We start from the raw sequence: 13,398 nt of genomic DNA, 5'->3' as shown, positions 1-13,398 counted from the left end.
TTTCCATTTGAAAACAAAAATTTTCAAATTTGTTCTCAAAGGCTATGTATGAAATTTGAATAGGTTTTCAAATACATATTTACATCATTTCAAAGGTTTTTGCTTATTGGGTTAAATTGAAATACACACATAAATACATCTGAATAACACTCCTGGTAAAAACGTACATTGAAAAGTAGTGAGTTAAAAAGCTAATAAAACCTATTTTTCACTTCTTCATTAGCAATTTTAACTCATTATTTTAACACGGCGATGTTATTGGAGGCAAGTACTTACCACGCTCGCTTACAAATAGGACCATATGATACCCTACACCAGTTATGAATATTAAATGTGATTTATTTTTCATAATAAAGCATTTATGTTGAATATTACATTGTTTACGATATATTTAAGCAATTTATGGACGAAAAACTCATTTTCTGAAAGGTTCTTTATATAGGGCTAGGGCCACCGATTCCGATAAAATTTTATATTTGGGGCATTTCACGTCAAGTGAACCAACTTTTGAAATCGATGTCTTCCGATCGCGATGAAATTTGCACCATAGTTAGTTCTATTGGATAGTAATTCAGACACAATTTTTCAACAAGATCGCTCGTGAACTTTCTAAGTTAGAGGCGGTCAAAATTTGACATTTTGGCCATGCAGGTGTTTTTTCTCATCCATGTAACTTATTACCTATTGTTCTTAGCAAAATGTGTCCCAAATAGTTTAGATAGCTATTTATGCAATCTTTCGAAAAAAAAATTAAAAAAATTTAATAAAATATTTTTGATTTTTTTTTTAAATCAAAAACATTTTATTTTTTTTTATTTTTTTTAGAAAGCTTAAGTCTTTTCCTAAGCGACCTATATGGTCGCTTAGTGGGATGCGAGTGGGATATCTATCAAAAAAAAAAATATTTTGTAACTCAAGATTTAAAATTTTTGGTTTTTTTTTGCAAAATCAAAAACTTTGTTGACTTTTTTTAAAAAAATGGACCCATTTTTTATTTTTTTTTTGCTCAGAAGAAAGCTTATGTGTTTTCCTTTAACACCCTTTTTGTCGCTTAGTGGAATGCGAGTGGGATATCTATAAAAAAAATGTTTTGTAACTCAAGACATACAATTTTTTACTTTTTTTTGAAAAATCAAAAACTTTTTTGACTTTTTTTCCAAAATGGACTCTTTTTTATTATTTTTTTTTTCTCAAAAGAAAGCTTAGGTCTTTTCCTTTAAAACCTTTTTGGTCGCTTAGTGGGATGCGAGTGGGATATCTATCAAAATAAATGTTTTGTAACTCAAGACAAATGTTTTTAAATTGATTTTTTTCATATTTGTGTGTAAACCTTAAAAATTAAACTTACGCAGAGAAACTAGACACATTAGCCTTTCCGATGGTATGTAACATACCCAACTAAAATTTCATAGCCTCGATACTGTAATACCCATAATATGTTAACCTCAGGAATAAAAATCACTTTTTTTCTATGGAAATGTTGAATAATTTAATAATTAATTTAATATATAATAATATAATAATAATATTTAATATATAATAATATAATATATAATAATATAATATAATAATATAATATTTAATATATAATAATAATAATAATAATAATAATAATAATAATAATAATAATAATAATAATAATAATAATAATAATAATAATAATAATAATAATAATAATAATAATAAAAAGATGAATAATTTAGTAAAATTTAATCTTAATCACAATAGATCAATTTATATAATAACTATTTTTACACTTAATTTATGAAGTTTTTAAATTTTCAAATATCCATATTTTTATCCTCCTTATTTGTCACCTTTATTAGCTGCTTTTTTTGTCAATCCTTTCTTGACGTTATTAGATTCAGCACCTGATATTTTAACAATGAAAATCACGTGCGCTGAAAACTACCTCTAACTCAGACAAATTTTGGGGGTGGAAAATTAATAGCGGTCGGCCTCATATTGCACCCCTCCAGTGTCTATTATCGGTCAGTTGTTGTGGTTTTTATTTTTAAGGTTTTAGAAACACTTACACACAAATATGAAAAAAATCAATTTAAAAACATTTGTCTTGAGTTACAAAACATTTATTTTGATAGATATCCCACTCGCATCCCACTAAGCGACCAAAAAGGTTTTAAAGGAAAAGACCTAAGCTTTCTTTTGAGAAAAAAAATTAATAAAAAAAAGAGTCCATTTTGGAAAAAAAAAGTCAAAAAAGTTTTTGATTTTTCAAAAAAAAGTAAAAAATTGTATGTCTTGAGTTACAAAACATTTTTTTTATAGATATCCCACTCGCATCCCACTAAGCGACAAAAAGGGTGCTAAAGGAAAACACTTTGCTTTATTCTGAGCAAAAAAAAAATTAAAAAATGGGTCCATTTTTTTAAAAAAAGTCAACAAAGTTTTTGATTTTGCAAAAAAATTCAAAAATTTTAAATCTTGAGTTACAAAATATTTTTTTTTATAGATATCCCACTCGCATCCCACTAAGCGACCATATAGGTCTCTTAGGAAAAGACTTAAGCTTTCTAAAAAAAAATAAAAAAAAATAAAAAGGGCCCATTTTGAAAAAAAAGTCAAAAATGTTTTTGATTTTTTAAAAAAAAAATCAAAAATATTTTATTAAATTTTTTTAATTTTTTTTTTTCGAAAGATTGCATAAATAGCTATCTAAACTATTTGGGACACATTTTGCTAAGAACAATAGGTAATAAGTTACATGGATGAGAAAAAACACCTGCATGGCCAAAATGTCACATTTTGACCGCCTCTAACTTAGAAAGTTCACGGGCGATCTTGTTGAAAAATTGTGTCTGAATTACTATCCAATAGAACTAACTATGGTGCAAATTTCATCGCGATCGGAAGACATCGATTTCAAAAGTTGGTTCACTTGACGTGAAATGCCCCATTTATATAATATTTATTTGTGCTGAATTTCATCGCGATATTAGTGTTTACAGGTGAATTTTGGACATTCAAGTCATTTTCTAAAAATACGTTAGAATCATGACTGTGTGAACATAGTATAAGACATCATTTTACTATTTATAATAAATAATATAACATTCTTGTTTTCAATTTAACTTTTTTGTATTTCAAATATAATAGTTTAGAAACACAAAGGTATACATACGTAAATGTTTTAAATATTTTCATATGATTTTGCTTTGACAATGTAAAAAAAATTAAACGGCTAGTGTAACCTTGTGAAAGCACATATAACTAAAATCTATATTGTTATTATTCCGTTGCATTTTTTTCTCGTTTTGCCTTAAATATAACAACATGCTACAAACAAGAACTAATTACTCAGCCAGTACTATTCTGCTGCTCATTAAATAACGTCCGGATGTTAATAAATTATCCAATCAATAAATCTTCATGTGTCCCACTGTTTAACTCAGCAAATTGGAAATTATACAATAGCCACAGGGATTGATTAGTGCCATACTAGGGTACTCAATTATTCGGTTATTTTTAAATTAATTAATTCGGCAAATAGCTATTCGAGGTTTTAACTTAATCTGTTAATAAATTGATAATGTAAAATTATTCGGTTAATCGAGTAAAATAAGTTATTTTAAAATGTCTATTATGAGAAGCTTTTAAGTATTATATAACTTCTTAACTGTTTCAGTTTGTCTTTAGTTTGAGCACAAACCAAAACAAACTAAAATCACTTGTTATTTCGAATAAAAGATGTTTTAGAGTAGAAATGCAATCTTGCAGAGACGCATGCGTTTTCTGGTTCCAAGAGAAAATGCTAATTAAATAGAGCGTGACTGCGGTTGCGCATTTGTAGGCATTTTTTATTATTTGTTTTTGTATTTCATAGTTTATTTTATCTTCTTCATCCTTGGCATTCACAGAAAAATATTAAACACATGATTTTTGTTCTTAGAAAGTACGAATGACATGGCAACTCTAAAGAAAATTCGCAAAGTGGCCGTTCACACAGGAAACTTTTTTGGGAAACTTTTGATTTTGTGTGTGGGAGAGAGATATTTGATATTTCGTTCTCTTTTTCTCGCACACAAAATCAAAAGTTTTCCTGTGTGAACCGGCAAAAACAAATTAAAGTAAAATTTAATTTGGTGCGGATTTCGTCTACGATTTAAATTGTCAAAACTCAATATAATAAATAACCGTCTCAGCAGCCGCAAGGTTGTATTTGTAGTCTAAGCAGTCATACTGTTTTATTCCATATTTTTATAGTTATAGATATAAATTTCGAAAAAAATACAGCAAATATAATTATAAATTATATCGATAATTAAAACATTTGCGATATTATAGTGCAATAGTACTATAAATAGGAAACTTCTCGAAAGCATGTCTGACAGAAGTTTTTGATAACAAAGATATCAGCGGTGTACAGAAAATTGATTTGAACAGACAAATAGACGGTCGTGGCTTAATCGACTCCGCTGTCTATAAGGATCCAGAATATATATACATTATAGGGTCGGAAAATTGTATTGTGGAAATAACAAACGGAATGACAAACTTATATATATGTATATACCCTTCTCACGAAGGTGAATTCTGTTAGATTTCTTTTCATCGTTTCTTGTTTAAAGAACTTAAATTTTAAAATTAATAAAATTAATTTTAAAACAGCCATGTCACCAATGAAGAACAATTGGATTGCTTTTATAAAAGCCTAATAACTTTCTTTTATAAAAGAAAATGTCGGAGAGAAAAACATAAATATTTTAAAATTTTTCAAATATGCACAAATTGTATTGATAACAAATTAATTTAAATAAAAAAAAAAAAACATTATTGGACTGATTTCTAAAATAACAAAGTGTATATTTAAAAATATGTAAAAGAATTGAAAATTCGAAGAAATTAATTTGGTTTATTTCGCATGTTTAATTAATTTAATATTTGATTTTTTATCTTTTGACATTGTTATGTATGTTTGTTTTGATTGTTTTTTTTTTCATTGAGAACATAAACTTATGACTTGCTGCAAAGATCTGTTCAAAATCACTGTTACTACACATTAGTAGGTACAATATACAGTTTGATTGTGAATTGAACAAATATCTTTGTGTGTATTTATAGGTAAGTTAATGTCAAAAGAATTAAAAACTGTTGGTATAAAATTATCGGTTTTTAAAATTTAGTTTTTCAAAAACCAACTAGTTTTTTAAATGGCATATTAGTTGAAACATTAACGTTTCAGCAGTTTTACTGTAAAAATTTCAAATAATCGGTAAATTCATCAAATTAATCGGTTTATTTTATATTTGGCAAATTTCATTTATTCGAACAATTAATTAAACAAAATTAATCGGTTAATCAAACTACATGTAATTGATTGAATACCCTAGTCCTTAACATATACAGCCGAAGCTCGGCATAACGATTAACAAAAATTGTGCACTTTGTATAACAAATGAAAAATGTGTGTATTTTCAAAAGAAGTTAAAATTAATTTAGCAGAGAATTCTGATTACTTTCAGTTTTTTAGTCAGTGATAATTTATAAGCAGAATAAAAATGTATCATTCGTTATACTGAGCTCCTATTGTGTTGTGTCATTCAGAAACATACCATAAACACATCAGTGGAGATGCCCACCTTGATTGTGAAAATAAATGAAGGTATACTCGTACGTATATACATACATACTTAAGTAAATATGTATTATATTGCATAAGGAATATGTGTGTGTGTGTTTGTTATTTTAGGATTTGCGTTATCAAGATTAAAGATTGCTTTTTTTTGTTTCTTGCTCATTTCTTTAATTCAATTGTTGATTTCCTTCAATTGTTAATCGTTTGTTTCTATCCATCGCTGTACATTAAATGAGCTTCGAGCACATTCATATGTACATACACACATACATTGTAACCAAAGTGAATGAATGAGTGATTGACCAAACCAGCGAGTTAATAAGTACACATGTATAGTTCTATATGCAGATACATATTAATGGATTGCTTACCTTCAGATATCAGTCGTTCTCGTATTTCCCACGCAAATATTGTAGGATTCTCACGTTTGTATTGTTCAATGTTTGATACTACAGCTGGGGTAGCAACTTTAGGCTTTGATCCTCCAATTAAACCAGGTGGTCTCAGCGTACCTAAAATGTCAAGTGACACTCTTTAATAAGACAAGTTTACGAAAATAAAACAAACTTAAATGAGTTTTTTGCTTACAAAATAATGATTATTTCTTGAGTTTTATTTTTCGTTCAGAAAATAATAATTATTTTTTGAGTATTATTTATCACTCAGAAAATAAAAGTTCTTTTAAATTTATTAAAAAAATCCTTGACTAAAACAAAAAAAAAAATTATATCACTTTTTGCGAGTTTTCAGAACAACAAATATAAATGATTGAAAGTTTTTAAGATAAAAATTGTGTCTGTATTCTCAGAAAAAATTCATAAAACTTAAAAATAAATTTAATTTTTTAAGCTAAAAATAAAACTAAAAAAATTTGCATTCAATTGGAAAAGTACAAAAGTGGAAGGTGTTACCTTTCTTCTACACTCTTAATTATTCGATTCGAAAACTGATTCAGAATGATTTTTTTCTTGATTAATTGAGCAAACAATAGATAAAGCACTTTACAAACATACATATGTATGTACACAGAAAAAATTATCGGTAGTTTATTTTCAATTAACATGTTTTCCTCTTTCTTTAACTTTTATTTAAACAATTTTTTAATTGTCATAATTATCTCATTGTTTTGATCCTAAGTATACAAATTTGATTAAACTTTTAATTGAATCAATTAATTTTTTAATTGGCTGAAAAAGTTTTTCCAGCCGACTTTTTTTATTTTGGTTTTTTGTTTTGATATTTTATTTAAATAATTTCATTATTTATAACGAAAAATAATTCTCAAATAGTCAATATTTTAGGCATAAGAAGTTGAAGTTTCATAAATATTTTAAAATTTATAAATCACTTTATTTTTTCAAATGTGACAATAAAGAGATATTTTTGAGAGTGCTTAACGCATTGTTAAAGGTAAAGGAATCCTTTAATGTTGTAAGCATTCAATTAATGCTTTGATTGTTTCAATCATCGACTTTATTGATTTTTAATACATTTTTAACCAAACTGTTCAATTTATTTGATTAATAAACTAATTAAAATGTAAGTTTTATTTTATTAAATATTTAATTTATCCAATTAATGAATTAACTAATTTTAAATTTTGAATTTAATTACTGATGTTAATTGTTTTGATTATTTCTTTAATTGGAAAAAAATATTTTTTTACAAATTTCATAATTGATATCATCATTTTGTTGATAGGTGTAAAACTTGCTTGATACAATCAATTTGATAATTAAAACACATTTTCAGTTTTTTCTGTGTACATTAGAACGACTCACTTTGTATGGAAAGCAAAAACGTGAATTTGTTACCCCTCTCAAAATTTACCATGATTTGTTTTATGATGATTCCCAAAATATTTTAAGTCTAGCGATGACCGTTCGTGAGCTGGATCAAATTTAAAAAAGGTATTTTTAAATTATTTTTTTAAATTTCAGTTTTGTTTTGAAACAATATATCCAATATGGGGTATCGTTTGAAATGATGTATTAATCAGAAATTTCCGTCTGCTCATAATTGTTATATTCCAAAAAATTTAAAATTGTTAGGTTTTTCACTAATATAAATAAAATTAATGCACAATTTTGCAAATTTTGCACAGTACTAGACGTGGCTTCAAAAACCCGTTCAAATGATACCACGTATTGGTTATTTTGTTTAAGAAAAAAAATGTAAAATTTAAAAAAATAACTAAAGAGGGACTTTTTTGTAACCGGTCCAGCTCACGAACGACCAACGATAGACTAGAAATATTTTGGGAACCATCATAAAACAAAACAAAAATTTTTTGAAGCTGAGTAAAATTTTGAATTGAACATGAAAAATCATGTCCCCCATAGGATATTTTCTTGAAAACGAACGGACAACACTAAACCCAAAATATTTTGGGCAACATCATTTTATGTGAGTCGGTCTAATGTATATATGTTTTAAATTATTCAATGAATGTTATCGTTCCCAAACTTACCCAGTAGTTTAGATACAGCATTTTGTTGGGTCAACAAATGTTGTGCTAAATCATAACCACGAAGTCCAAATCGTGAAAGTTCCAACAGTCTATTCTGGGAGGCGAGTGTATTCAATGGTATGGTTGGCGGTCCGTTTCCGAAAACGGCATTCAATGATGGCGGGGTTGCTATTGAATGTGGCATTATGGGATTAACAGAACAAAGTCCAACTGAAATAAAAATATGTAGAAGATTTTTATAGATTAGTTTTATTACCCGGTGTTCTTCGCTACCCTCATCGCAATTAAATAAAATAGACATAAAGGCTTGAATACAACTAAGCGTTTTTCAAAATATTCATTACGGTAATTCCACAGACATTTCGACTACTTCAAATTTTTAACACTTTCGATTTAGTTATAACTCGAAACGCATATTTTACTCTTTCGATTTTTATGGCGTATAAATTGGATCCTTAACTTATGCGGTACATATTTTATGGGTCTCTAAAGTAGGGTATGTCGGGTATTTTTGTTAAAAATTATAAATGTTGATGAATGAAAAACTTTGGAATATATCCGATTCTAACAAATGATGTTTCGTTCGACAGGTCTTCGAATACTCGTTTTTGATATTTTATTAAAATTAGATGAAGTCCTGGCACAAGGATCAGAGCGTGGCAAATGTCCTTTATCCTTGAATATGTTAAAAAAAGATAGTTTATTTTTCATATTTTTTTATGACAAATAGACAAAATTATTGTTATTGCTATGTAAAATTTTTAGAATGGGATCTCAAGGGTTTGGAAGTTATATTAGTTTTTATTTAGCCACATTTACAATATCCATAGGAAATGAGAGCATTTTACACATTTTAATACGTTTATAGTCTAGTAATTAAGGTTTTAATGCCGAATAAAGAAAAAATTACCACTGACCACCAACTTAATATTATAAATACGATGGTAAAAAATATCTGAAATCATTTCTCATATACTTGAAATATTGGAGGTCAATGGTCAAAATAATAAATTTTTTGATATATTTCCCTTATCGTACATCCTACAGATTAAGGAGTCATTACAAAATTTGTATAGAATCAAATTTACGGCATTTTGGTTTCAGAATTTTTTTTCGTATTATCAGCAGTTTTGGAGTTATAGTAATTTTTCGTTCATTTGAGATATGTTTTTCTAACCTCAATATATTTTGTACTATAAACATCATTGTGATAATTTTTTATACAGCCTTTAGTAAGAAATACATATAACTATTACATTATACTTTTCGCGTCAGACTTACTCTCTGACCCATAATGTAAATTTTAAGATTAAATTTGAGGCTAATCGAAATTAATGAAACTTGATACGCATTACTCGTTGGGTTAAAGAATCAACATCGCCGATGTTAACATATATCGGTTCATATATACATACAACATGAAAGTTATTAAATATTGCATTATGTATGTATGTGTTTTACTATATAATAACTGAATCCGATATCAATAAATTTCGGTGGATTCAAAGCTTTGATCAGTTTTATTATATCAACCAAGTTTTATTAATTTCGATTCATTATTACAGCCTCCAGTTTAATTTACAAATTTACATTACAAGAGATCGCACTATGGGTCAGAGAGTAAGTCTGACGCGAAAAGTATAATATAATGTTTTTGTTTTTTTTTTCGCAAAAAGTTCAAAAAATTATAGTTTTTTGAGGAAAATTTTTAAAGGTTGTCTCGGATTTTTGATCATATCTCCGTTTGCTGATTTTAAATAGAAAAGTTCTCGAAAACATGTCTGATAGAATTATAAAAACTGATTTCAACAGACAGACGCACGGACATGGCTTTAGATCAGGGATGTACTTTTATGTACAAGGAAAACAGTTCGTCATTTTCTTTTTATACCCTTCACCTAGTGAAAAGGGTATATAAAGGTTTGTCATTTCGTTTGTATATTTTACAATATAGCTTTCCGATCCCCTAAAATATATACATAGCATATATTTTGGATATTTAAAGAGAGCGGAGCCTGTATGTTTGTTGAAATCAAGTTTTTGAAGGCTCCACATATCTTTGGGATCCAAATGTTCAGACATGCTTTCGAAAAATTTCCTATTTAAAATCAGCAAAAACGTTCCATAAATAACGGCAAAAATCCCAAATAACATCTAAAAATTTCAACCAAAAATTTTCAATTTTAGATTTTGACTGGAAAATGTCATTTACAGTTATTAGTATATCAATAATGACTTGTACTAAGTAAACAGAAACTTCTTAACTTAAAACTAATAAATTAATTTAAGAAGAAGATCAGTTGAACATTATTTTGTCAAAAACCGCGTTTTGTGAAAACTGGTCTTTACGCCCTTACTCGCATCCATGATTCATATATCGGGAAGGAGGCCGGCTAGAAAAGTCAGAACGTCATCCTATAATCATACATGAAAAATCATGTTTAGCAATTCACCTTGTGAATTACTCTTATGAAACTCTTCTTCATGGCGTACATCTTAGAGCGTTGAGACAATCATTTTACATCTCACGTATTATAAGTCTCATCAGAAAATGTATTCGAGGTTGTAAACTATTAAAGTTATATGTAGCTGTTTTCGTATGCTTCTCCACGAAAGCAGTACATTTAGAAGTAAGCATAATGTTTTACCATGTTTTGACAGATTTACTGGTCGAAGAGATCTCCCTAAGTCTATGTTCTCTGGTAATGATCGAAATTTTCCTGGTGCAAGCTTGAAGCTTCTTAAAAATCATAAAATTTTCCTGAAAGAAGCTTATAAGTTATTAATTAAAAATATATAATACACACGGTTTCACAAAGTCATAATACTATAATACCACAATTTTCCTCATGCCGTAAAGTAGATGGATTTTGGCAATAAATACTTCAAGGATATACCCTGGCTTGCCTCGGTACTTATATCGAAATATAGATTTCACCGTGCATCAGTCTTTTAACTTACTCTTCCAGCGAATTTGTGTTTAAACCACAGCCACTACGTGAATCCCGAATAGAGTTTGGGGTTCGGGAAATCCGTTCCGGGAATTCTCGGGAAAAGTTTGTCGGGATTTCCATGGAAATTTTCCACAAAATAACGGAATAGTTGATCTTTTCTTATTTTAAATTAACTCTAAGAAGTAACAATGAATCTTATTAATTTATTATTTAACTATTCCTCTGCCTATGCACAGTGGGGCAGAATGGAAATTTTTTGGAAATAAATCTGGCATTTCTAAACGGCTGATCCGATCGGGATAAAATTTGGCGTGAGCGTAGCCAAGGAGTATTCGAGTTTAAGTTTTGAAGATGAACCCTGCAGATGCCCCAAGGACGGCGCTGTGGCGGCTCAAAGTAGGGTACCTACGACATGTAAAATTTTTAAACTCGTGCCATTGTTTTTCACCCAAATACAAAGATTTTTATATTATGTGAAAGCGCTCGACGAGATCTTGAAAAAACATGCTTGGACATACTACTTATCTCTTATAATATCCGAGTTTAAAAATTTAGTGATACAAAATTTACCATACCTTGGTCCGCCTTTTTTTGAATGCCGGGCGTAATTTTGGACCAAATGGACTCAATTTATTCTTGTTAGTTAGACAACAAAATTTCCAATAATATACAAAAAATTTCAGATCAATATCGTTTACAGATCCAAAAATATACGTTTTTTAATTTAAAAATTCAAAAAATTTTAGATTTTTGGCGTTTTTTTGCCAAAAATGTGTCTTAACTCTTTTATTAATAAAATAAAATTTTTATTAAGAACATATAACAATTTTATAGTTTTCTAAAAGGTATCTTTACGCAGAACGCTTTGGCGTAAAAAACTTGTCCTATTTTTTGAAAATGTTGCCACTGCGTCCTTCCGAATATGACCTATTTTTTTATCAAAACTTCAACTTTGGGCGACATGTTCTAAAATCCCAAAGCTGGGATCAGAAAACTGAAAGCAGTTTTGGAAACCTCAATATGTTTTCTATTTACTCCAAAAGTATTTTCCTAGCCCTGAAAGAAATGTGGACCCTATGGGCAAAAAAGTAAAAAATCCCATTTTTGGGATTTTCATTCCTATTTTTGGGAATTGCGGGATGCCCTTTGACCTTTTCAATTTTTTTTTGCATATTCTTATTTGAAATGACAAATTTAACAAGCGTTGAAAATTTCATTGAGTTTTGTTCATAAATAAAGATTTTGTCATATATTACATATTTGTTTAATTTCTAAAACTATGATTTATATCAAAATTTTAATAGGATCGCAGATAGCTACAACAATTTAGTCCATATTTATCCCTTAATATCATTTTTTAGTTAGATATGGAAATTCTCGACCCTTTACAAAAAATTTCAAGCCAATATCTCAATTACATACATTCAAAAATATGTTCATTTAAACCTGTGTCCTTTAATTTCATCTTTTTCATATTTTAGTATTAAGTATGACAGAACATACATTTGGTGTTGAATAAAATATTTGGACAATTTTTAAAAATTATTTAGTTAATTATTTTATTATAATATTGTATATAAAATAAAAAAAATTATAATTTTATTATGAGCCACGCACAACAACACCTAAATCACCCCACACAAATTACCTTTCCCGCCCACCGAAATATAAAACACAATTTAATACAATATCATCAGTTAGTATAATAGCTTTTTTTATTTGAACTGTTTATCTTAAACATAATACAATTAATTCTTACAACCTACTTATATAGTTAATTCCTAACACTACTTATTTTCTATAAAATAATCTGTCATATCGGTATACATATCCAGAAGGTAATATAAGTCCTTTAAATCTTCCTTGTTTTGAGATGATAGAGTTTCATAACAAATCCATCTTTTTCGCATAGTTGAAAGAACAGGATCAGAAGATAGAAGTAAACTATTAAAAATATCTTCATTCTGTGATTGCCTGGAGCATTTTCTTGAGCTGAAAAGTTGAACATGCTTAAAATCTCGATTCCTCGCTTCCTGGGCTTCTTCTGTTAACTCTCCAAGTGGAAGAATATTCGATTCAATTATTATTTGACCATGACACAATACTTTGTGTACTGTTGGTGTTAGTTCCCTCCATGGATACAGAGATACAAGTAATTTAGAAATTTCAGATGTGTATTCCCCAAATCGATTTTCATTAATTTTATGTTTACTATTCAGTGCCATTAAAATAGTTTTAACTCTTCGAAGCAACTCCTTGTCGATTCCAGTTATTTTTGAAGTAATTTCAAAATCACGAAAAAACCTTCTCGACGTATTACCGTCATTTGTACTACCGCAACTTGAAAGTGGTTTGTCGATGTTTAATCCCATCTGAAC

At 28.3% G+C, this 13,398-nt stretch overlaps 1 protein-coding gene across 4 annotated transcripts in view; it reads right to left on the bottom strand.

Annotated features, from left to right (window-relative positions):
- Nucleotides 1–13,398, bottom strand: part of LOC119602791 (paired box protein Pax-3-A-like) — a 111,855-nt gene that overhangs the window by 9,350 nt on the left and 89,107 nt on the right. For all 4 annotated transcript variants that reach the window (XM_037954497.1, XM_037954499.1, XM_037954500.1 and 1 more), the window contains 2 exons: nt 8,067–8,276; nt 5,968–6,108 (listed from right to left, as the gene is read on the bottom strand). In XM_037954497.1, the coding sequence (XP_037810425.1) occupies nt 5,968–6,108; nt 8,067–8,276 (351 nt within the window). The remainder of the gene's footprint in view (nt 1–5,967; nt 6,109–8,066; nt 8,277–13,398) is intronic.

This window comes from Lucilia sericata, unplaced genomic scaffold, assembly GCF_015586225.1.
Source record: "Lucilia sericata isolate MDLA Ls3-8-SP2 unplaced genomic scaffold, ASM1558622v1 Contig000253F_arrow, whole genome shotgun sequence".
Taxonomy (NCBI): domain Eukaryota; kingdom Metazoa; phylum Arthropoda; class Insecta; order Diptera; family Calliphoridae; genus Lucilia; species Lucilia sericata.
The sequence above is the reverse complement of the archived record's forward strand: the minus strand, read 5'-3'. Positions and strand labels throughout refer to the sequence as shown.